Source organism: Engraulis encrasicolus, chromosome 9 (genome assembly GCF_034702125.1).
Source record: "Engraulis encrasicolus isolate BLACKSEA-1 chromosome 9, IST_EnEncr_1.0, whole genome shotgun sequence".
NCBI lineage: Eukaryota > Metazoa > Chordata > Actinopteri > Clupeiformes > Engraulidae > Engraulis > Engraulis encrasicolus.
The window spans coordinates 7,965,674-7,990,498 of NC_085865.1; the positions used below are offsets into that span (position 1 = coordinate 7,965,674).

At 42.1% G+C, this 24,825-nt stretch overlaps 2 protein-coding genes across 5 annotated transcripts in view; one reads left to right on the plus strand and one right to left on the minus strand.

The window, feature by feature from the left end:
- The window catches only part of nphp3 (nephronophthisis 3), a 48,186-nt gene extending 47,309 nt beyond the window's left edge, over window positions 1-877 (minus strand). The window contains exon 1 of the mRNA XM_063206431.1: window positions 708-877. The gene's annotated coding sequence lies outside the window, so the exon portion shown is untranslated. The remainder of the gene's footprint in view (window positions 1-707) is intronic.
- eci2 (enoyl-CoA delta isomerase 2) lies at window positions 138-24,825 on the plus strand. 4 transcript variants are annotated; one of them, XM_063206428.1, is made up of 10 exons: window positions 138-326; window positions 3,765-3,927; window positions 4,896-4,994; window positions 5,664-5,846; window positions 6,338-6,407; window positions 8,333-8,435; window positions 12,110-12,230; window positions 13,652-13,741; window positions 14,897-15,040; window positions 23,640-24,825. In XM_063206428.1, the coding sequence occupies exons 2-10, from the start codon at window positions 3,820-3,822 to the stop codon at window positions 23,793-23,795; spliced, it is 1,074 nt and encodes a 357-aa protein (XP_063062498.1). In that variant the 5' UTR covers window positions 138-326; window positions 3,765-3,819; the 3' UTR covers window positions 23,796-24,825. The 4 variants fall into 4 exon arrangements, with proteins under 4 accessions (XP_063062498.1, XP_063062497.1, XP_063062499.1 ...); XM_063206427.1 differs by lacking the exon at window positions 138-326 and adding an exon at window positions 2,860-3,016; XM_063206429.1 differs by lacking the exons at window positions 138-326; window positions 23,640-24,825 and adding exons at window positions 2,860-3,016; window positions 23,473-23,526.

Sequence of the window (24,825 nt, forward strand, 5' to 3'; positions counted from 1 at the left end):
GTGCTGGCTAGTTAGCTCATGTTAGCTACGTTGCCATAGCACCCCCAGCAGTTTATGGACCCCGAAGCTAACGACAGCTAGGTGGCTAGCTCAGTTAACGGTCTACTATGAATTCCATGGCTGAGAGATATGATGTCCTATCAAAGTGTGGGTGCCATACCAAAATATGCTCGATTCAACTTTTCAAAGGAAAAAATACTCTAGTGCACCACTGACTGCACATAATTGGCTGTTAGGTAGTTAGAAGTTCAACTTGTTGGTTCTGTGCTGCGGTGGTGGAATGTTTTCGACATTCTTTGGAAACGTTCTGGGGGAAAATCTGAAAGGTTAGTTGCGACTCGTGTTCTGCCATGTAATGCAAAAACACTGACAACAATAGAAAATATTTCAAAAATCATTCACGCTTAAAAGTGGGTAGTTCTTGCTTTACATCGACGAATCAGTCATATTCGCAGCCAGAAATAGGCAACAAACTAAAACTGCGTCGGTTTTGCGTATTTTGTGCTCCTTCCCACGAATCAGTCCTTCAGTTTCGGAGGAGTTTAGAAAACAAATACCTACGTTTAGGGAAACAGGGCAAATTAATTTCGTGCATCACTTCTTGTACCGTCCATGACTTTGACCACTTAAAACTTCAGTTAAAGTTTGGCAACGCCTTGCAAAGCGATATAGTCAGCATCACAGAAGTTCTGAACTTGTTTACTCACCTAGTCCTATTATAGTTTTTTTTTAAACCGCCATTGCCACTTTTCTTACTGTCTAAGTCCACAAAGAGCAGTGTTAGACGAGTTTTTCCGCCGTATTGCACCAGTCACCTCTCGAGAATTTCTTCAAATAGATACTCCCTTTCGCCCAAACTTCTTCTACACCAGCCCGAAGCACCCTGAAAATGTGTAGCTCTAGGACTACGTCACGACTTGACCGGGACTGATGTGGGCCAAAATGCCATGGAAGCTGTCACATAGTAGCAAATAACATGCAAGAAATGATCTTTTCCCAATATTGTCCCTGTTAAACAGAATATAACGCCTAGCCTGAACTCTTTCCCCATATGGCAATAATCTTTCAGTCCAGTTATAACTTCAGAATGCCATTTTACCTGTCATATTTTCTGACATTCTCTGTAACCATTCTGCCATTCATAGGCCTGTCACCCCATGCCATGGCTAAATGCTGAAAGGGCTACATAAATATGGGATATAGAAATGAAGCAGCTAAGATTGTATATTATGGCACAATTTGTATGCATAGCCCACATAGGCCTACATAATATAGCCTAGCCTACTCTAACTGTGTTAATTCTGGCACTGACATATCGGAAGAGCATTGGAACAAATGCAAGAGCAGAGCATAGGCCTACTAATACAATAGCAACACAACACACCATCAACACTAGTTATTATTCATTTACAATATTGTTTATGCCGTAATTATACTGCTGATTTTAGTAGGCTAGTTGAGGAGTGAATATGCTGAATGACTAGGCACAGGATTGAAGGTGCTCTGTCAGCTGCTTTCAGTCCTGTGTAGCGACACACCTGCCAGTAGAGGTTGCTCTCTCACCACGACACACAACCACGGCAACGTCAGTCTTCCTTTTTTTAATGGACTGACAGACTCATCCAGGACTTGTACTGTACTGAGTGTTTATTTTTGTTGGGGTTTTTTGTGTGTGAACACACTACCAGGACCTTTTGTGTGTGTGTGTGTGTGTGTGTGTGTGTGTGTGTGTGTGTGTGTGTGTGTGTGTGTGTGTGTGTGTGTGTGTGTGTGTGTGTGTGTGTGTGTGTGTGTGTGGGCGGGCGGGCGGCCAGGCGTGCGTGCGTGTGTGTGTGTGTGTGTGTGTGTGTGTGTGTGTGTGTGTGTGTGTGTGTGTGTGTGTGTGTGTGTGTGTGTGTGTGTGTGTGTGCGCGCATGTTTGGGTACGCTGGGTAGTGTGTACTACATATTAACTGCAATGAGCACTTTGTGTGTGTTTTGTATTTGGGTATTTATGTAAGCTGTCAGACATTTAAATTTCCCTCTGGATTAACAAAAAGTAGGCTCCTCTACTAGTAGTTTTGTTAAAAAAAAATGTTTCCAAAGTAATTTCTTGTGTTTTACTTGTAGCAGACTAGGCATTGCAATGCAATTTGCACTTGCCCTCCACACAGACTGTGCTCGCACTTAACAAGTTTAGAGGTGAACAAACTTTTTTCTCAATAAGAGGCCAAAGATTAAAACTACTTAGTGTTGCTTTAAGGACCCCATCACTATTCCTGTGTCATCTGTAAGCAGAAGCCAGTAACTGAAACACACACACACACACTGACTCCCCCCACACACACATACAGTGCATATTTTGCATGACACACAATTCCACAAACACTTTTATTTTCCAACCTTACACGAGGACTCTTTTTATGAGTTATTCTATTGATGTGTGTAATAAATGCACTCCCATGCATAACCTTATTTTCATTTATCATTAGATTATTCTATTGCCTATTCCCATATAGGCCTATAAAAACCCCGTTCTGTCTCGACCTTACTTAGTTGTCACACATTGACAACATGTACTTTGCCCTCTTTGCTACTTCAGCTTTTTTTGAGGTAAGGTGATACACTCTTGTTGCCTATCTGGTAAGGATTTAAATTATTCAATCTGCAATAGGTTGATAGCATTGACGCTGTAGGCTATATCTTTCTTTCTTTCTTTCATGTGATTTGCATTATGCACTGCATTATTAAATTGTTATGTTATTTGTACGTCTTATTTTAGAATCAAATGTCTATTGGTCAAATGTAGACAGTGAAGGGAGAAATGACAGTCATTGCTCGCGCGACCTTTGTTCTATATTTTTTAGACCGGAAGTTGTATTGTTGCTAGGTTCACGGAACTTCACACTGAAGGGAACAGGGGTAACCTACATTCAAGAAGAAAAAAAAAGATTAACTTTAGCAAACGTCACTGTTTCCCGGTTATGGCCGCTGCATTCAGGTTATTTAGTCCTGGTAGACTTTTCAGAATCAGCCGGTAAGAATGTGTGTTACTTGTGTGATGTCGTTTGTATTGCTTGTTTTCGGCGTTGCTGTTGTTATGGAATAGCCCAAAACTTCATTCATAAGACGAGGTTCGCTCACCGAAATTAAAGTCAGCAAACGGTATCTTTCAGAGTTGACTGTCAAGCCAAAACGCAGTCAAACATCAATCTGTACCCTAAGCGCTGCCAGTAAACGTCATATTTGCCCTTGTCCTCTGACTAACATCCTTAGGTAACCTTGATGATGCTATCCATGTTTATCTGTCAAGTTAACCATGCTAGCGAATAACTGTGTGGTATCTGAAACAAACTGACACTTTGTGTTGCTTGTTCTGCACCCAGACTTGCTATTCACCTGATTGGGTGATAGGATAGCAGGTGGGCAACATTTTCATCCATAGTGCAAATTACTAATTACAATGTAGTGAATAGGTAACTACAATGACAGTTATTCCTTGACTAGTACAGCACAGACTATTCTGTTTGTGGGTGTATCGTGTTTGTGTTTGTGTGTTTATGTTTGTGTGAATGTAGACTGGTAGCAAAATAGGTTATTGTAGTTCTCTAGAGGTGCAGAAGAATTTTGTGTGTGGGAGGTTGTGTTGGAGGACTGTCTGGCAACAATTGGACCTGTCAGTAAGTGGGAGTGTCAGTGTGTGTGTACGTGTCTGCCTGCCTGCCTCTAGCTTTCCCATCCAGTATTATGTTCTGCCTCTAATGCTTGCCCATCTCTCACGCCAGAGCGACCAAGGCGTTCGCCTACCCCACTGTTCAGCTGCATGTGACTGCGTCCGCCATGGGTGCGTCCGTGGAGGACTTCAACACAGCCAAACAGAAGCTTTCAACGCTGAAGAATGACCCCGGCAACGAGGTCAAGCTGAAGATATACGCCCTCTTCAAACAGGTGAGAACATGCCAGGGGATAACTTTTCCGAGCTCCTATCAGCTAATATTAAAGGAGTGAACCACAGCCCAAAGGTGTGCCCACACAGTAATCGAACACTTGGAGAGTTTTTTTAATATAATGTTAGAGGTGTGTTCTTTCGACATGTTGATGTTTGTATCAGAATTTTGGTTCCTTAATGAGATATGGGTCCTTCAAATGTATGATATTTCCGCAGCCAGCCATACTAGCAAAAAGAGGGTGTCAACCTTATGACGTCACGGCCCTGTAATATTGCCGCACCAAAGGCACAGTTTTAAGTTGCCGTTTCAACAAGTTATGCCCGGAAAAAATATTAAAAGTTGGATTGATGTTTTAGAAATAGGCAAACATTTAATGTGAATAATAGATGAATATTTGTTTCATATATTCTTTAACCTCTTCTAGAGTGTATTGGGACCCAGAGTGCTCTCTAAAGAGTTTAATTAACACTGCATTGGTTACTGTGTAAACTGAAGGGGAGTGAAAAGACAAGGCAACAAGGCTTCGTAGTATCTGCTAGTGATGTTGACTATGATTGATGATGTCCTCAATTGTAAGTCACTTTGGTTAAAAAGCGTCTGCCAAATGCAATGTGATGTGATGTCATGTCATGTAAAAGGCAAAATACCACAGATGACTTTGATCCGGGTTTCTTTTTCTACGTTAGTTTGACTGGATGAATATTGTCTGAGTAGTTGTAGATGAATAATCCAAAGAAACCATTTAGTCAGCATCACGTGTACAGCATGTAGACCTCAACATTGTTACTGTAATTTGATGCATATTTGTAATTGATGCATTTGATGCATATTTTTTACCATTGGTATTGGTATCATTTTGACTGTATGGCTATGTAATATCTGAATAGTCTAAGCACGGTGTACATCACCACATCTCAGCATTAAAACTATAATTTGATGCATATATATTATTATTCTTCTCACCAGGCTACTACAGGCCCATGTAATACCCCTAAGCCAGGCATGCTGGACTTTGTCAACAAAGTCAAGTGGGATGCATGGAAGTCTTTGGGATCCGTGTCACAGGCAAGTACTCCTGCCAACTGTCATCTTGTCATTATATGTTATCTGCTGTAATATGTGTACTAGTCAATTCTTTGTTTCATTCAGTGCTGGTGTAGCTAATGTACTTAGTTCAGGCACCATTCTGCCTGTAGAACAATGCGCTGTTCGCTTTGTTACAACATTGCATACATTTGTGTGAACATATCTCCACTTTGTCATAGAATTCTGGCATAATAACATACTTATAATGCATCTCTAATCAGCGTCATAGTGGTACCAACATTGACCCAACATTGAACTGATGTCCTTCTCTCTCTCTCTCTCTCTCTCTCTCTCTCTCTCTCTCTCTCTCTCTCTCTCTCTCTCTCTCTCTCTCTCTCTCTCTCTCTCTCTCTCTCTCTCTCTCTCTCTCTCTCTATGTCTTTGTCTGTCTCTCTGTCTCTCTCTCTCTGTCTCTGTGCTCTCTCTCTCCCTCTGTGCTCTCTCTCTCTGTACTATCTCTCTCTCTCTCTCTCTCTGCTCTCTCTCTCTCTCTCTCTCTCTCTCTCTCTGCTCTCTCTCTCTCTCTCTCTCTCTCTCTTTCTCTCTATGTCTCTCTCTCTCTCTCTCTCTCTCTGTGTCTGCTCTCTCTGTCTCTGCTCTCTCTCTCTGTCTCTCTCTGTCTCTCTCTCTTTCTCCTCTCTCTCGCAGGAGGAGGCCAGACAGCAGTATGTGGACCTGATCTCCTCTCTGGTGGGGGCGGAGGCTCCGGCGGTCGGGGCTCAGCCCACAGCAGCGGAGTCCTCCTACCAGACTCTACAGGTGTCCACCGCAGACAACATCACCACCATCACCCTCAACAGGCCGCAGAAGAAGAACGCCATCACCGTGGAGGTGAGAAGAAGTCATTTCAGATTTGACCTCCTTGACTTGAAAACATGGCATGTACACAAAAAAAAAACGAAATGTCTCAAGCGGTAGGCCTACAGTAGGTCTCTCTCAGGGACACAGCAGCAGAAGAACCCTAGTAAGTTGCTAATGGGGAAATGCATTGCAACTACTGTAAGTAAGTTTCTAACTTAGTTAACAATGACACTGTCGAGAAGCACACTCCAGGTTTTATCTTGACTATAAAACATGGCCTACTCCAAAAACAAAATGCCATAGTAAGGTGGTCTAGGTCCAGGTTTCTCTCAGAAACTAGCAGAAGAGGAACGCCATCACGGTGGAGACAAATGAGTGGAGTGCAGCAGCAGTAACATTGTGAAGAATGAGGGAAAAAATCACTTTAAAGCTAGTTTCAGCGGCGCCCTTGCCTATAAGACACTACTCTGTGGAAATGTTCTCCTTCTTACAGTAGGTCCTTCTTATGTCCTTATTTCCAGATGTATAATGAAATCATCAAAGCTTTGGAACAAGCAGCTAAAGATGACTCTGTCATCACAGTTTTCACAGGTAAGTACATTACATTACTTTACATTACATTACATTACATTACATTACGCTACATTACACTTTGCTGACGCTTTTATCCAAAGAGACTTACAGATATTAGCCTACAGGGTATTGGTTACAGTCCCTGAAGCAGTGTGTGGGCTTAGGTGCCTCGCACAACGGCACTTCAGCCATTGAGGGAGGAAGGGATTGGCAAGGGTGGTGTTTGGTTCTACAACCCTGTGATCTACAGTCCAACTCCTTAAAGGGACACTGTGTGAGATTTTTAGTTTCTTATTTCCAGAATTCATGCTGCCCATTCACTAATGTTACCTTTTTCATGAATACTTACCACCACCATCAAATTCTAAGCATTCATAATGACTGGAAAAATTTCACTTTTCATACATGAAAAGGGGGATCATGGTCCGCCATTTTGAATTTCCAAAAATAGCCATTTTTAGCTGCGAAAATGACTCTGCTTGGACCATACTAGAACATACTTGTTCATTACTTAGTAAACTTTCATGTAAAGATCAAATTTGGCAATAGGCAGCCCAGTTTCAATGAGGAGCATAGTTGCAGTACCTTTTTTGACCATTTCCTGCACAGTGTCCCTTTAACCATTACACCACGGCTGTTCCATGCAGAGCTGGATTAAGATGGCCCGGGGTCCCTAGGCACAATGCAACACAATGACCTAGTCTGTGTCATAATTACGAGCTAAGGATACCATGCTGCCAATTGTGGAAACGGGTATCAACAAGGTTTTACAAATGATTTTTTTAATATCACATCTTGCCAATTTTTAAAACTTTTGGCCATTTGAGGGCCCCCTGTCGGGTGCGGGCCCCTAGGCTTCAGTCATATCCAGCCTGTGCATTAATCTGGGCCTGGTCCCACGACATGATAAACACATGATGTATGGCTGAGTACAGATAGCCACATCTTGTGCATGAAGACATAGCCCCTGCTAGGGCTGCACAATTATTCGAAAATAATCTAAAATTGTGATATAATCGTGATATCGAAATCATGATTTCAATCAGGATTTAATCGTGGCAATAGTGACCTACCTTCGAGAGCGTCCTTGAAGCCAGAACATACCGACAGGCTGGTGTTTCCGGCCATAAATCTGTTCACCTAAGTTTCATGCTAATGCCTTTTACATAATTATTACAATTCATGTTATTCTGCTCATCCCGTATATAATCCATTCTTGGATATATTTCGTTTTGTTATAATAATAAAAGAAAATCAGATAAAAAAAAATCAATAATCGTGAAGATTAATAATCATGGTTAACATTTTGACACAGATAATCGTGATTTATGATTTTTTTTCATAATCGTGCAGCCCTAGCCCCTGCTGTAAATTTTTCTGTGACAAATTAATGACAAAGTCGTAATGTATTATAAAAGATGTGTAATACATTACTAAAAGTGTAATGTCGTGGGGGCGCTGTGGTGCAGCGCACTAAGACCCCCACACTTGGGCTTGCATGCCCCCATGGGGACCCCGGTTCGAGTCCGGCCGGGGTCATTTCCCAACCCTATCCCATCTCTCTCCACACTCACTTCCTGTCGCACCTTCACTGTCCTATCTAAAATAAAGGCCCAAAAAAGCCCATAAAAATATCTTAAAAGAAAAAAAAGTGTAATGTCGTAGCAGTGAAGTGGTGTGGTATTAAAGTCATTCCAATGACTAGTACAGAGCGTTCCACTGATGGAACACTGCACACTATAAGGATACACATTGTCTTGGTACAATGCTGTTGCATTCACACAATGCTGCCTTTTATGCTGTGTGTGTGTGTGTGTGTGTGTGTGTGTGTGTGTGTGTGTGTGTGTGTGTGTGTGTGTGTGTGTGTGTGTGTGTGTGTGTGTGTGTGTGTGTGTGTGTGTGTGTGTGTGTCTGTGTGTGTGTGCGTGCGTGTGTGTGTTTAGGTAGTGGGGATTACTACTGCAGTGGAAACGATCTGACTAACTTCACCAAGATCCCCGAGGGGGGTATGGAACAGATGGCAAAGGACGCAGGGGAGCTGCTGAGGTGACACACACACACACACACACACACACACACACACACACACACACACACACACCCCCTCTCTCTCTCTCTCTCTCTCTCTCTCTCTCTCTCTCTCTCTCTCTCTCTCTCTCCCTCTGTCTCTCTCTCACACACACACACACACACACACACACACACACACACACACAAACGCACAGATGCTGAGGTGGGGAACATTGACAGGATGTTAGGATGATGATTGCTTACACTGCAAGAAAGTTTGTTTGTTATTATTAATTTGATTAATTTTGTTGAAGGGTGTAATCTCTGCAGAGTTACATAAGACGCTTTTTTTTTCGTGACTCATGCCTTTAGATCTTTTAAACAATTACCAAAGTCTAAAAACTGTCTGAAGCCATTATACATGTACACCACATTTATACTAATTGTTAGTAATAGAAATGCCCCTAGCCCCTCACATATGGACTTGCATGCCCATAGAGCTTGAAAGTCCCGCCCCTTAGTTCCGCATTTCACAGGACCTAAGCTGACCATCTACCAACATGGTAGCGAGTAAATATCTTCTGATCTCAGTCATTATATGCGGTGGGCTACAAATATGCTGTTTAAGAGGCTAGATAAAGATTATTCATGCAGAAGTATCAATGTTTTGTTCCGAGGCCGTCTGCATGAAAAAGCACAGCTTTCTAAAAATTGTGGGGGTTCGTACGAAAAATTAAGCAAAAATATCAGAAACAACATATATGGAGCTCGTGGCACAACTGGAAGGGGATCAAAATATCATTTTAATACCGCCATTGGATTACATGTTACGATTTTCGGCTAAAAACGCCTTTGAGGTCCCATGAAATCGGGAGAAGTGACGTCACTTTCAAGCTCTATGGGGCCTCAGGTTTGAGTCGAGCCTGGGTCATGTCCCCCCTCCCTCTCCCACTGTCTTCCTTCCTGTCATATTCTCAACTGTGCCATCACCAACTAAGAGACTAAAAGCAAATAAATAGATTCAAATATAAAATAATAATACAATAGAATTAAATAATGGAAATGGGGTTTTCTTATTTTTCTCAAGCCTGGACCCCGCTTCTCGAAAGAATCGTTGCTAACCAGTTAGCATCTTACTAGGTTTCCAATGGGAAATTGCATTGCAACCAACCAAGTTGCTAACTCAGTTAGAAATGATGTTGTGGAGAAACCTGTATCCTATATCAGCGGTTCCCAAACTTTTTCAGTGGGGACCCTCTTTTGGACTTCAGAATATTTTCGCGACCACCCCCTCACCCACCATAGACTTAGCCTAACAATGGATTTCTAGTAATATTATCAGACAAACTATTAATGAAACATTAATTAAATTAAATTAATAAATTTAAATGCATTACAATTAAATTAATCCAGTAATATTAAAGCGATGGTTCGGAGTAGAATCACCCTAATGCCATTTGAACCGTGACACCCATCCACCTTTACACCCGAAGTGTTTTCTGCCGCAGGCTTACATCAACAGAGTTGCCGTGTTATTCGATGTTTATTCCGGATAGCTTGACTCAAGCGCATATGGATCCTGGGCACCGTCTCCAAACTTTCCCCACAAAAATAACATGTCATGACACCAAACTTCTACAGTATAACAAATGTGGTTTGTACTCACAAAAAGATGAATTTGAAACTTTGTACATAGTCCAGGAGTTTATTAGTAACAACACACGAGACGATTAGCTTTTCTGCTGCTAAACATCCGTCGACGTCACTTCCTCCAGCTGGGACTGTCCACAGCATGGCAGGTTTGTGTTTTAGTCCACAGCCAGGATATATGCACGAGTGTGGCATCGTCTTCTATTTATTAAACGTGGTAAAATTTAAATCCGAAGTGGTTAATTTCTAGTTGTAGCGCAAGCTGTCTTTTTGAGTTTTCCGCCTTCCGGACTCACGTGTATTTGTTTCCATCAACAAAGTCCCAGCTGGAGGAAGTGACGTCGACGGATGTTTAGCAGCAGAAAAGCTAATCGTCTCGTGTGTTGTTACTAATAAACTCCTGGACTAGGAGTGCGCGGTATGGACGGTATACTATCGTGCATGGTATTTTTTCCCCCAAGGTATGGATTTTGTCCCTACCGCTCTACCGCCATAGCGCATTGCGTCCTGCAGATGGCAGTAATAGACAACGTTTTGAACATCCACAAGACTGTCTCTCGTAGTAGCAAAAGAATGTGGTTGTAGAACAGAAGCACAATTTCATTTAAGCTTTAAGTGTAAAATGTATAGTTAGTGTAGTGAACTATTGTTTTAAACTGTATGTGATTTCGATTCTGGTCTCCACAATTTAATGTACAGTGGTGTGTGAAAAGCAAGTTAGCAAGCTAACAGCCCAAGTCATTCATGTCAATGCTGGTGTCTGACAACAGAAATGTGCTAAATCTATGTGCTACTGGTTGCTTTACATTTGCGCCAGCCTTACTGTATGTTACTGTGTCCAGGTGAGATAATATCATTCACGATATCTGGCTGGGTGTTAGTAACTTAGATGACTGTTCACTGTTTAAAATGTGATTTAGCGATTTCGCTAACGTTAGCACGCTAACCGCTGCTGCAGTGATAGCTGCCATTTAAATGCATTAGTTCTACAATGCATTGCTAGCTGCCTCATGTTAAAGTTCGGTTTTTTTTTAAACTTTAACAATAACAGCTGAACCATTAGGCTTGGCATAATCACAGATGCAAGCACACATTTCCAAATTACCCCCAGCAACTCCAGAAATAGAAAAAAAGGTCAAATGAACGATTTATTGGATAAAATCCATGTTCAGTTTGACACCCCTCCCTTCCCTAGTTTAACCCCTTCTAGACTTGGTGAAATTGACAGTGTTGTAGCCTATTGCATTGCATTGCAAAATGCATTTTACATAGTTTTTGTTTGTTTTCAAAAGATTTGAATAGCAAGAATTCACACACATTACAAAAATGCAAATGTTTAAAAAATGCAAATGCAAAAGTAAAAAAAAAAGGTGTTTTGTACATTTTGCGACGGAATGCTTAAATTTTACACAAATGTAAAATACCGTGATATATACCGTGGCTAAAATTATACCGAGGTATACATTTTTGGCCATACCGCCCACCCCTATCCTGGACTATGTACAAAGTTTCAAATTCATCTTTTTGTGAGTACAAACCACATTTGTTATACTGTAGAAGTTTGGTGTCATGACATGTTATTTTTGTGGGGAAAGTTTGGAGACGGTGCCCAGGATCCATATGCGCTTGAGTCAAGCTATCCGGAATAAACATCGAATAACACGGCAACTCTGTTGATGTAAGCCTGCGGCAGAAAACACTTCGGGTGTAAAGGTGGATGGGTGTCACGGTTCAAATGGCATTAGGGTGATTCTACTCCGAACCATCGCTTTAATGGACATCCATTAATATTGCTCGATTTTCCATTAATAGTTTATCCGCTAATATTGCTAGAAATCCACAAGACGGCAAATACATGTATTAACCATACAAGTGAATATAAGTCCCTTTTGTCTCCGACCCTATATTAACTATGTGTCCTGTCCGCCCCTGTGTTGTTTTCAGGCAGTACGTGAAGGCCTATATTAACTATGTGTCCTGTGCGCCCCTGTGTTGTTTTCAGGCAGTACGTGAAGGCTTATATTAACTATGTGTCCTGTCCACCCCTGTGTTGTTTTCAGGCAGTACGTGAAGGCCTACATTGACTTCCCTAAGCCTCTGATGGGAGTCATCAATGGACCAGCCGTGGGGGTGTCAGTCACTGTGCTCGGCCTATTTGATGTGGTCTATGCCACGGAGAGGGTGAGGAGGACCTCCGGTTCTTTATGTTTTACACACTACGTATACACCTCCCTTCGAGTTAAGTAATTGAATTTTACCTTTCTTCTTTTCATCCTGCCGTTTTCTGAGTCAGAATTAGAATTTACCACAAGTTGTTTTTGTTAAAGACTAGAGCAACCTGCCACCATTCGAGGAAATTATACTCATTTTCCACCTCCCCTCGGGTTTAATTATGGAGTTTTCATCTTTCTCCATTGCTTCAAGCCGCTCTCAGAGTGCGGTAATGTCATTTGTAGTTCCAAGCTGGCATGGATCATTGAATGGATTGAACCACCTAGCACTTCACCTGACAACATCATACACAGATAAAGTTACCTAGGTCTCCAGTATCTTTTCTATTTTTCTAACTCTCGTAAAGTTGGAAAATGTAATAACATTAGCATAAAATGAAATGTGGTGATTTCGCTGCATTTCAATATACTGTTGTGCGTTTGCTATAGATCAAATCAGCCAAGGAAATCGCCATGTGTACTTTTCTGTTAATATTATTGCACCTTCCAACTTGAGAAGAGACTACTTTTAAATGGGAAAGATCCTGGAAATCTTAGCTACTTTCTAAGCACGATGCGAGCAGGTGAGGTGCCAGAAGTAGGTGGTCCAATCCAGTTAAAAGATCAATGCTAACTCAGAACTAGGGGTAATATTATCAGATTCAGGACACGGCTGGAAGCTCAGGAAAAAGGAAAAACCCAATTATTTAACTCAAGGGGAGGCACAAAATCAACTCGATTGAGTACAGTTGTCATGGGGAAACTACTACATGGTGCACTACATGTAGTGTATAGTGTAGTTAGCAAGTGAGTGTTTGTTAATGCAGGCGGCCCCTGGTCATAGTAGCCCCATACGACTTTGTGGCTGTCGACCAACATTGACGAAGCACGTCAGCGAGAACTTGTTGTCACGATGTGGGTGTTATTAAATGCAGCGCATTTAAAGTCGGCCACAAATATGAACGAGACGATGAGCTCGCACCAGTTTGCTCTACTAACACACCACACGTGTGAGGAGTGGGGGGACAGGCAGTGAGGAGGAGCTGAAATGGGGACCTGCGCAAACAAGACTCATATACACACGTGAGTGAATTGTTGACCAACCAGTTCATGGGCGCGTGACCTCGGAGGCGGTCTGCAGACGAGCGTTGAAGGGGATAAGCAACTGCAGAGGTTGCAAGATCTGACTGCAGTCTCATTCATCCCGAGATAGTTTGACACCATGTGACAATGTCACCTCTTCAACGCAACATCACCGAAATTTTGAAGTTTGACTGGAAATCGAACCGTCATGCAACTTTTTGAGCCAGAATGCATTGCTTTCTAAATGCGCATACAGCCGTTGCGGTATCTCGATCGCGCTTACTGTCTCTTGTCTCTTCCTGTGTGCAGGCGACGTTCCACACCCCCTTCAGCCAGCTGGGCCAGAGCCCTGAGGGATGCTCCTCATACACCTTCCCCAAGATGATGGGCACCGCCAAGGTACACAGTGCACACAGCACCCACCCACGCAAACCACTTCACAAACTAAGATATCCATTCAATATGATATATGACATCCATTATGTCTGTTCACACAATTATTAAAGGGACACTGTGCAGGAAATGGTCAAAAAAGGTACTGCAACTATGCTCATCATTTTTGCTATTTTTGGAAATTCAAAATGGCGGACCATGGAGAAGATCCCCCTTTTCATGTATGAAAAGTGCAATTTTTCCAGTCATAATGAATACTTAGAATTTGATGCTGGTGGTAAGTATTCATGAAAAAGGTAACTTGAGTGAATGGGCAGCATGAATTCTGGAAATAAACAACTAAAAATCTCACACAGTGTCCCTTTAAGGTTTTTCTTTTGTTTCAGACATGTGAAAGCTTTTTCCTTGTCCCTGGCATGTTTCGATGTCTTCATCAGACGGAAGTTTCACCATCGAAACATGTCAGGTAAAAGGAAAAAAACATGTTTGAAACAAAAGAAAACTTCAAGAATAAGTAATGTCTGTTTTTAGGAAAAAGAATGATTTTGAAGGTGTAAAGCAGGTGCTGTTGCTAGAATAGTCTGAAACAGTGTAACGGTAACCAAAAGCTATTGAATTTAACGAGAAAAAAACGTCCACATAAGCGGAATGGTAATTAACCATTGGGTTATAGCACAGTGTGATAAGTCATTACACCAAATGGTGCATTAACATACAATTAGTTAACAGCTCAATCATGCTTCACTGCCACACTATGGGTGGGCCCATTTAGTGTTATTGTTTTACTAGCAGAGGCCAGGGGGCTTTTACTGAAAACATTTGTTGTAACATGCCTTTATATAGGCTTTCAGAGCTTCATCAAAAATTAATTTGCCTATCAGTATGTCTTTTACCAAGTCTGTAATTAATTAGTCCTTTTTTATCGACTAATAGCACTTCCGCAAATCCATCATTGAATGGATGAATGAATGAATTAATGAATTAATTAATGTTTTTTTTCTATTTTGATGTAAAAACATTGTATAGCAACAAAACCAATACATTAAAAGGAAATAAAGACAGGAATAAACACAAAAAACCCCTATGATTTATTTCCATTGTGGTCCCTTTATTTTCTCCATTCATTTTGGACATTGGTTTGTTTTCCCCTTGTGCTCTCAGGCAAGTGAGATGCTGCTCTTCAATAAGAAGCTGACTGCTACTCAGGCCTGTGAGCTGGGCCTGGTGACCGAGGTCTTTCCTGACAGCACCTTTCAGACGGAGGTGTGGACCAGGCTCAAAGCCTACGCACAACTACCCAGGAATGTGAGTACCAGCACATTCATGATGACAAGATCAATACACAATCATTACATTACATTACATTAGTATTTAGCAGACGCCTTTGTTCAAAGTGACTTACAAGGAGCAATTTGAACAAGAACAGGGTAAGGCACAGTGTACAGTTGCAACACTGATATCATTGTCCTTCAAAGAGTAGAGAAGAGGACAATGCATTAAAAAGTAGCAAAAAAAGTCCATGTACATATGCCTCACACCTGTACATGGGTCACCAATCAGACAATTAAAAAAAGACTCCTGCACACTGACCATTTCGCTGTTTGATTTAATACACAGCGTTTCGTAAACTGATGAAGAGTGAAATGGTCAGTGTGTGGGAGGTTTTCAAAATGTTTAAATTTGTTGGACCTGAAAATGAGTACTGGGTGGGTAGCACTATTTTTTTGGGGGTGTTTTCAATGCATTGATAATAAGAATTTTCCTTTTGCACATTGTTTTAATTCATTGAAAATTTGAAGAGGCTTTTTTGGAGAGATTTTTTGAGTTACACACCACACCCACCTCTGTAAAGGTGCACCCGCAAGCCAATAATTTGAATCCTCATTTTGATGCCATTACATAGCTGAAATAGCTGGGAACTTTGCCTTTTTCCTTAAGGCGATACTGCACCAATTAGACGGGTGGTGTCGGTGTTACAGTGCACTTAACCGCACGCCACAGAATCCCAATGAGACTGAAGTCTAGACTTGACTAGGGCATTCCAAGAAATTCAGTATGGATTTATCATTTTTAACCCCGCTGGTTACATTTTAGCAATAGCAGTAAACAGATAAAAACCACTTACTGTATATGGAGACCAATAATTTGCCTTTTGAGACGCTGTTTACACGTATACGTATCTTTTTGAAAGCAAATCGGTTTTGGCCTTTCATTTACATGTAAACAGAGTTCTAAAATCCGCATTTAGCTAAAACGCATCACTTACAATGGAGTTTTCTTATTTTTATCCACATATTGCGTTTGTGCGTAAACGAATGAAAAAAAACGAATCCACGTTTAAAAATATTGGGATTCATGTAAACAGCGCCTGAGTGTGGAACCAAACCTTATTGAGGCTGTTAGTCCTTGATGTGATACACCTGTAGTGCCACCCTGAGGGAAACAGATGAAATACAGGAGGTCCTTCTCAAAAATTAGCATATTGTGTTCAAGTTCATTTTTCCCCCATAATATAATGTTAAAAAATAAACTTTCATATGTTTTAGATGCATTGCACACCAACTGAAATATTTCAGGTCTTGTATTGTTTTAATATTGATGATTTTGGCATACAGCTCATGAAAACCCAAAATTCCTATCTCGAAAAATTAGTATATCATGAAAAGGTTGTCTAAACAAGCTAATGATATGCATGTTCATGAATAATGCTCGGAAATACTGCAAATATGTGAAAATCAAAAATGGGTGGACTGTTCCTTTAAGACCAAAAATGTGCGTGTGCTTTTGAATGCCGAAACAAGCCTTTTTGAAGGGGGGGTGAAACAGGTCAAAGCCATGACGGTGTTCTTTGCTCTGCTGAGACATTGGGAATACTTGCCATACACATAAATGGTAAATGTGGAGTTTGGAGGCCATGCTGTTAGGAACTAGGCGGAAATTGAAAAAACTCTTAACCGGTTACTGAGACCCATTAACCGGTGGTTAACCGGTGATCTTAAATTATACAACGTTCGCGTGCCTCATATGCACAGCACTGATTTTTAAAAATATATATTTTTCACATTTTTTTTTTGCTGCACAGACGGGACCTGCCATGTCCAGTCACTGTTGCCAGATGGAAAATGCTGAATTATCGTACTAAAACCTCAAAATTATTGTTTTTTGGGAGGAAATCATTATAATAATTATTATTATTATTACAACCGGTTAACCGGTGGCAGAATTTGTGTTCACTCCCCTCCCTGGTGTTGGACTGTCTACCCCCCCTGAGGCAGACACTTGTCTGATGAGTGTGTTCCAAACATCACTGGATGGAGGAGGTGGCTGGAGCAAGTGTTTTAAAGCAGGGCTGATAGTATTCAGGCTCCATGCCTGATTTCAGGCTTGACAGAGTTTGCAAAAATAAAAATATTGATAATAATTAGCCATTAGGTTATTCTTATCTCAGAAAGTGTTACAGGTTCAGGGTTTTCTTCTACTATCAGACTTGAATAATGGTCATACACTGGCTATTAAATGTTTGAATAATGTGTCAAAATAGGCCTACGTTACGTCACTATGCAGTATCTTGTCGTCGTCGTTACGTTAGAGCAGGGGAAAAAGTTCAGGCTCAGGATTTTTTTTCACCATCACCCCTGTAAATGTGACTGGATATCAAACCCAGTCAGTCACATATCTCTGACTGCGAAATTGAGAATATCCACCAGAATGTAGAATGTGCAAGTTGAGGTCTTGAAGAAGCTACTCAGTGTTTCAGAAAACAGTATTGATTAATCTAACAGCTAACGTTTTTACTTTAAAAGGGCACATTATGTGTTTTCTATGGGCAAGATTTTTTTTCTCTGGTTTCGACTTTAAGCAGTCAACATGTTCAAAAGGCCACAAATTCATCTGATATTACCAGATTCACATGTGGAAGGTAAGCTTATTGTTTTCAGAATCCACGATGAACTCAATAGGCCCTCCTGCCTACTTGTGGCCTGTTGTCTTGTGACTAGTCACAAATGTGTATGAGTTTATTACAAATGTCTAAGAGTTCTCTAGTCCGTGTAGTGTTTAAAAGCTCATCTCACTGCAATCGCCCCTCAGACTTTGGCCAATCACTACACCTACAAGCACACCAAAGCAAAACAAGGCAAAGCAAAGCTACACACACTGTTGTCTGACCTGTTGCCAAACCATACCAGAGACAATAAAGGTTTTCTCCACTGACTCATCCTTTCAAGTGTGTCAGATCTACCTCCAAGGATGGTCCTTTGAATTTCTGTCTTCCCTCCTGATCTCCCTTTGTGTTGTTTTACATCCCTCTTCTTTATCTGGCAGTCTCTCACTCATCCTCTCGAGTGCTTCAGGTTAAGCGCTAAGGATGGGAGACGTAAAGGGGTTTAGAGCGCTCAGGAGACTGTGGATAGAATGTTACTCAGGTGCTCATCTGCACCGGGTGGGGTCAAAGTCAGAGAGAAGGGAAAGAGCAGATATATGCTGAGATTTGAGGAAAGTATAAAAAAGCCTTTACTATAACATGGCAAATCTATTTAAAAACAGATCTATTTACATAGATTTACCATGTTATAGAGGTGCTCCGATTGCTCGGCAGCCGATCAAGATCGGCTGATAATGGCCAAAAATAGCCTGATCGGTGATCGGAAAAACATGCCGATCAAAAAAACGATCCAGAGATATTAAATTCCTAACGCAACCATTTTGCCTTTAGGCCTACACCTGGCGCTGCCTGCATGTAGCCTAGGTGCTGGCTCTGCACAGCTGCTGCACCAAAATAAGGCATCTTTACTTGTCTTTAACTTTTTGGAATTCCCTCCTTCATTTTCACCATTTATAATCATATCTGCATCAACAATGATCTGATTTTCCGATCCATGCGCCGTTTACATGACGCTTGTAATTTGCGAATGACGTGTCAGTCTCGCCATGTTCGCTATTTTGAGTTACAGCCTGTCAGCACGCAACAACTAAACGTTTCCAAAACAATCATCAACGGTATTGTTTTCAAAGTTGTAGCCTAATGCACAGCCAGGTCATTAGTTTGTAGTCGCTGCAACACCAAACAGTGCAGAGGGAGAGTGGAAGGTGAAACTCAGGAAATTCTACAATCTATGACAGTGTTACATAGAAAGAGCTTTCCTCGCAGACACGCTGTGTTGTGCGTGTTGCCTGTTCTTTCAAGTGAAGTTTTTTTTCTTGTTGTGTGTAGAATCTCAAGTGTTTCAGTCACAATGTAATTTGCGATAGACTACTTCTCGCCAGTTAGCCATTTTACGTTATAACCTGTGTAGTTGCCTCGGTCAGCACGCGACAAGTTCACGTTGTCCGCACAAGCATGCCAACGTTATTGTTTTCAAAGTTGTAATTGACAGTCAGTCGATTAGTTTGATAGTCGCTGAAACGCCAAACGGCGACAGGTGAGGGGAGAGGTGGAGAGCGGTCGCGGAGCACTGCAGCTGTGGACATTGAGTGACAGAGAGGGGAGGGGCTCTCCTCACGAGGCTGCTCATTTAAAGCGACAGGGTTTTTTCTCGTATTGAGGCAGTCGGTTCATATGCAAAATAGGGAGGCGGAGCACTCGGAGGGTCACAGGCAGCCTCAAAATGAATGGCAGTGAACGAGAAGCCAGCCTATGGAAGGATAAAACTCGCTGTTTTAAACTTGTAATCGTCCGAGGAAACTTCCTTCAAAGTTCACAGTCTGCCTCGTGAATTCAGGGAAATGACAAAAAAGTGGGACAAGCATACGTGCATTCAGATGACCACGAGCACTTGTAGAATCCACAGTCCCCCCTATCAGCTCAGTTTGACAGCTGTGAAAACGCTCTCGGAGAAGTTGTATTACGAGAGGTTCCACTCGCCAGGTACTGCACTGTAGGGGCGCCAACGGAGGACTGCAGACTACATTCAGAATGAATGGGCTGCGCTCTCGTCTCGACAGCGCCCCTAACAGCAGGCATGGGTAAAATAGCGAGAAGGCTGTAAATAGTGTACCCTCCGAATGCCCCGCTCGCTGGGTGCGTTCTGACAGCTGGCAAACTGAGCTGATAGGGGGGGACTGTGGATTCTACAAGTGCTCGTGGTGATCTGGATGTATGTATGATTATCCCACTTTTTTGTAATTTCCCTGAATTCACGAGGCAGGCTGTGAACTTTGAAGGAAGTTTCCTCGGACGATTATTAGTTCAAAACAGCTAGTTTTATCCTTCAATACAAGGGCTCCTCGTTCACTGCCATTCATTTTGAGGCTGCCTGTGACCCTCCGAGTGCTCCGCCTCCCTATTTTGCATATGAACCGACTGCCTCAATGCAGAAGACGAGAGACTGAGATCCAGGTGTCTGAGCTTCAATTCAATCTTAAATAGTTTAGTAATTATATGCAATAACTTATAAATTGGTTAATACTGTAGACTTACTTGTAGGCTATATTACCAACACTAGTCTGAAAGAGCTGCAAGATAATAATAATAATAATAGCCTAATAATAATAATGATAATAAAAATAATAGCCTAATAATAGGCCTACATTGTGAAAGTGACATGTGCAAATTAAGATTGATTGGTTTATGGGCAGAAATGGTATTCAATAAGGATAATTAATAGGCTATTAAAAAAATAGGAAATAATTTCTGTGATCGGCAATGATCCGTGATCGGCAGATAAAGATTTTTGGTGATCGGTATCGGTGATCGGGCCAAAAAATGGTGATCGGAGCACCTCTACCATGTTATATTATTATTTCTTACCAGAATCTCAGACAGCCTCCTCTCTTTCCTTCTTTTTTTTAGCATGTTCCATACCATGTCTTTGGGCCCTGTTTTTGTTATTTTTTTCCATTTTCGCCTTCAGTCTCTAGCCCGTCCAAGCACCTAGAGCAGTGTTTCCCAGCCTTTTTTGTCTTGTGTACCCCCAAGCCTTTTTTGCTGTGCCATGAGTACCCCCTAAGTCAAGTTCTATATCGCTTTCTCCATCCCAATGTAACTAAGATCCATATATTTGTTAAAATTTCATTTTTCCAAGTACCCCCTGCAGTGTGCTCGCGTACCCCTAGTGGTACACGTACCCCTGGTTGGGAAACACTGACCTAGACTACTCCTACTCCTACTGGCTCATTACTGTGGTTTATCCCTCTCTTCATTAAATCTACATGGAAATGGACAATAAAAATATCACAGGTGGAAAACAACAAGGCCATTCATTTATTTTCATTGTATTTTGGTGGTAAAAGGTATCGGTATCGGTACTCGGTATCGGCAAGTACACACATTAATGTACTTGTACTTGTATCGGTTTTCAAAAAAGTGGTATCGGTGCATCCCTACTTCTTCTTTCTTCTCATCTTCTGTCTAAGCAGCTGCATCTGCTACTACTGATCTTGGTAAATAAATCCAAAATGGCGGTAGATGAAGGAGGAGGCTGGAGTGGGTGTTTGAAATGCTGTCCAAGGTATCCTCAGACGTAGCATTTAAAAGCTCATCCCAATTTGAATCACTCTCAGACTGTGGCCAAATACTATACCTACAAGTACAAGCACACCAAAGCAAAGCAAAGCAGAGATGAACACACAGCGGTGGACCTGTTGCCAAAATACGCCAAAGACCAGAAAAGCCCTTTACACCAACTCATGATCTGGATTCACCCCATAAGGAGGATCCTTACATTTTCTCTCTGCTCTTCTTATCTCTGTTTTTGGTTGTTTAGCTTTCTCTCTGCTTTATCTCGAGACCCTCTTATGTGCCTCAGATTTACCTCTTACTAGCAAGTTCCTTAAGGTTTCTATGCAGCCCTACGGATCTCTGTTTTTCTTGTTTCTTCTCCTGTTGCCTTTCCATCTTCAGTCCCCAGACCAGTCCAAGCTGCTTTATCTACAAACCCCAACTCCGGTGAAGTTGGGACGTTTGGTAAACAGTGAATAAAATCAAAATGCTATCATTTTAGTACATATGTCCCCCAAAACAATATTTTTTCTTGGTTTTAACACTTAATATGTTGTCTTTTCACTATTCTCCATCTAATGAATAGATTGAATGTTTTGAAAATGATAGCATTTTGATTTTATTCACTGTTTACCAAACGTCCCAACTTCACCGGAGTTGAGGTTTGTACTAGCTAGTACCACCTGTAAATGTTTTTTCTATGGGGTCGACCGATACAGGATTTTTAATGGCCGATGAGACACCAATTTTTTTTTCCATCACCCTTGGCCGATACCCGATTTCCAATACCCGATATTTGGGGCCGATATGGGTTTAAAAAAAAGGTTAAAAAAAATGTTTTTAAAAAAGACAAATATTCCAGGTCTCAAGTTAAAAATAAACATTCCTGTCACATTATCAAATTGAGGTAGAACTTGTAACATTTATAAACCCACTCTAACAATCAAGTAATAAAAAAATAAAGTGTCTTGGTGCTTTTAAAAAAAAAAAAGAATGACATAGAACAATAAATATTGCGTATCGGCCAGAACCACACGCATATCTGCCGATACAGATACACTTAAAAAATGCAAATATCGGCCCGATATCGGACCGATATATATATCGGTCTATCCTTAGTTTTTTTCCCCCTCCCTCCCCATCTCTATGGACTTTTTGTGATCTCTGTTTATTGTTTCTCTCCCTCCTCGCTTATCAGTCCTCCTCTGGCCCTGTCCAAGCAGCTCAGCCAAACTCCTACCGATGTCTGTGTTTGTTGCTTACTCCGCCTCCACTCTCTCTGTTTGTTGTTTTGGTCTTCTCGTCTTCAGTCTCTGGCCCTGTCCAAGCAGTTCAGCCAAACTCCTACTGATGTCTGTTTTCTGTTGTTAGTTCCCTTCCTCTGTTCTCATCTTCAGTCTTTGGCCCTGTCCAAACAGCTGATCTCTGTTTGTTATTTCTGTTGTCTTCTCGTCCCCAGTCTCTAGCCCTGTCCAAGCAGCTGATCCGCTCCTACTGATCTCTGTTTGTTGTTGTTCCTGTCTTCTCGTCCCCAGTCTCTGGCCCTGTCCAAGCAGCTGATCATGTAGAGCAGAAAGACAATAGAAACATTCTAAACTTTAATTTGAATAGAATATGAAATGTGTATAAATGAATAAATAACTAGAAATGCACTCAGAGAGTGCAGACCTCCGCAAGAAAGCTGTTTGATGGAACATTTGACTACGTTACACCCTCATTTTCTTTGGTTTCTTTGGTCTTTGGTCTTTCTTTGGTCGTTACACCCTAATTTTCAAGTCTTTCTGCCTTGTTTTTGTGGACTCGAGTGTCAAAAAGACAAACCAACGTGACCAAAAGCATGCTCCTACTGATCTCTGTGTGTTGTTGTTCCTGTCTTCTCGTCCCCACTCTCTGGCCCTGTCCAAGCAGCTGATCTCTGTGTGTTGTTGCTTCTGTCTTCTCGTCCCCAGTCTCTGGCCCTGTCCAAGCAGCTGATCTCTGTTTGTTATTTCTGTTGTCTTCTCGTCCCCAATCTCTGGTTCTGTCCAAGCAGCTGATCTGCTCCTACTGATCTCTGTTTGTTGTTTCTCTTCTGTCTTCTCGTCCCCAGTCTCTGGCCCTGACCAAGCAGCTGATCCGCTCCCACTGATCTGTTTGTTTGTTGTTGTTCCTGTCTTGTCTTCTCATCCCCAGCTGATCTCTGTTTGTTGTTTCTCTTCTGTCTTCTCGTCCCCAGCTGATCTCTGTTTGTTGTTTCTCTTCTCTCTTCTCGTCCCCAGCTGATCTCTGTATGTTGTTGTTTCTGTCTTCTCGTCCCCAGTCTCTGGCCCTGTCCAAGCAGCTGATCCGCTCCTACTGATCTCTGTTTGTTGTTGTTCCTGTCTTGTCTTCTCATCCCCAGCTGATCTCTGTTTGTTGTTTCTCTTCTGTCTTCTCGTCCCCAGCTGATCTCTGTTTGTTGTTTCTCTTCTGTCTTCTCGTCCCCAGTCTCTGGCCCTGTCCAAGCAGCTGATCCGCTCGGCGGAGAGGCAGCAGCTGCATGCGGTGAACGATGCGGAGGTGGAGCGGCTGGTGGAGAGATGGCTCTCGGACGAGTGCATGCAGGCCATCATGAGCTTCTTCCAGGCCAAATCCAAACTGTGAGAAGAGGAAGAGGAGGAGGAGGAGGCGGAGGAGGAGTTGGAGAGGAGGAGGAGGAGTGGAGAGGGGCCGGGCATATTCCAGACAGTGGAGTTAGGTGATTTCTTCACCGGGGGCCTATACGAAGAAGCTGGTTCAGGAGTAAACAAGGTTGAGTTAAGAAAATGAGGAGTCCAGGCTCTTATTATTCGATGATTTACCTCTTAAATTAGACTGGTTATCTCCTGAACTGGCTTTTTGGTATAGACCCCAGGGTGGGTTTGTGTGTTAGTTCTTTACTTGTTTTTCTGAGGTTTCCTGGAATATGCTCCAGGCAGTTGTGGCCGAGTTGTGAGGCGTGAGGGGTGAATGAATGTCCAGGGACTGTATTCTAGACACAGAAGGGTGAGGGTGTCACTCGGGTTTGTGTAGTCACTGACCTGTTGTGTCGTGTTAAGTCGGGCTGTGTAAACTGGCCTCCTGGAATACGCCCCAGGCCAAGCTGTGAGGGCAGAGGAGAGCTGAGGAGAGCTGAGGAGGGCCTGGGGCCTATTGCAGATAAAGCACTTCTGCACAAACACGCTCAGCCATGAATACACATTACACACACCCCAAGCCAAGCAGAATGGCCTGCGGTGTATTACTACTAAAAGCTGGTTTGTATAGTTGCCCCTGTATGTTAACTCAAAACAAGTGGTATACTTGCAGACAGCTGAGTCCCGCGGCTTCTTTCTTTCTTTCTTTCTTTCTTTCTTTCTTTCTTTCTTTCTTTCTTTCTTTCTTTCTTTCTTAGAAAGACTCTTCTTAGTCAGACTCTTCTTCATGGCTCTGATTTGACATATCTGGGTTAGAGAGGAAATCATCTCTGTGTGGAATATGCCCCCCTCCCCCCTTCCTCTCCCAAACCGCCTCCATCTCCTGACAGGCCATCCAGGGTGCTGCTGATGTGATTTTGCCTTATCGTCTGTGTCTTGTAGATCCCAGGAAGGATCATCACACTTGATCTGAAATGTCAATTTTGGAATAACGAGATTAAATTGTGGGGGGATTTTTA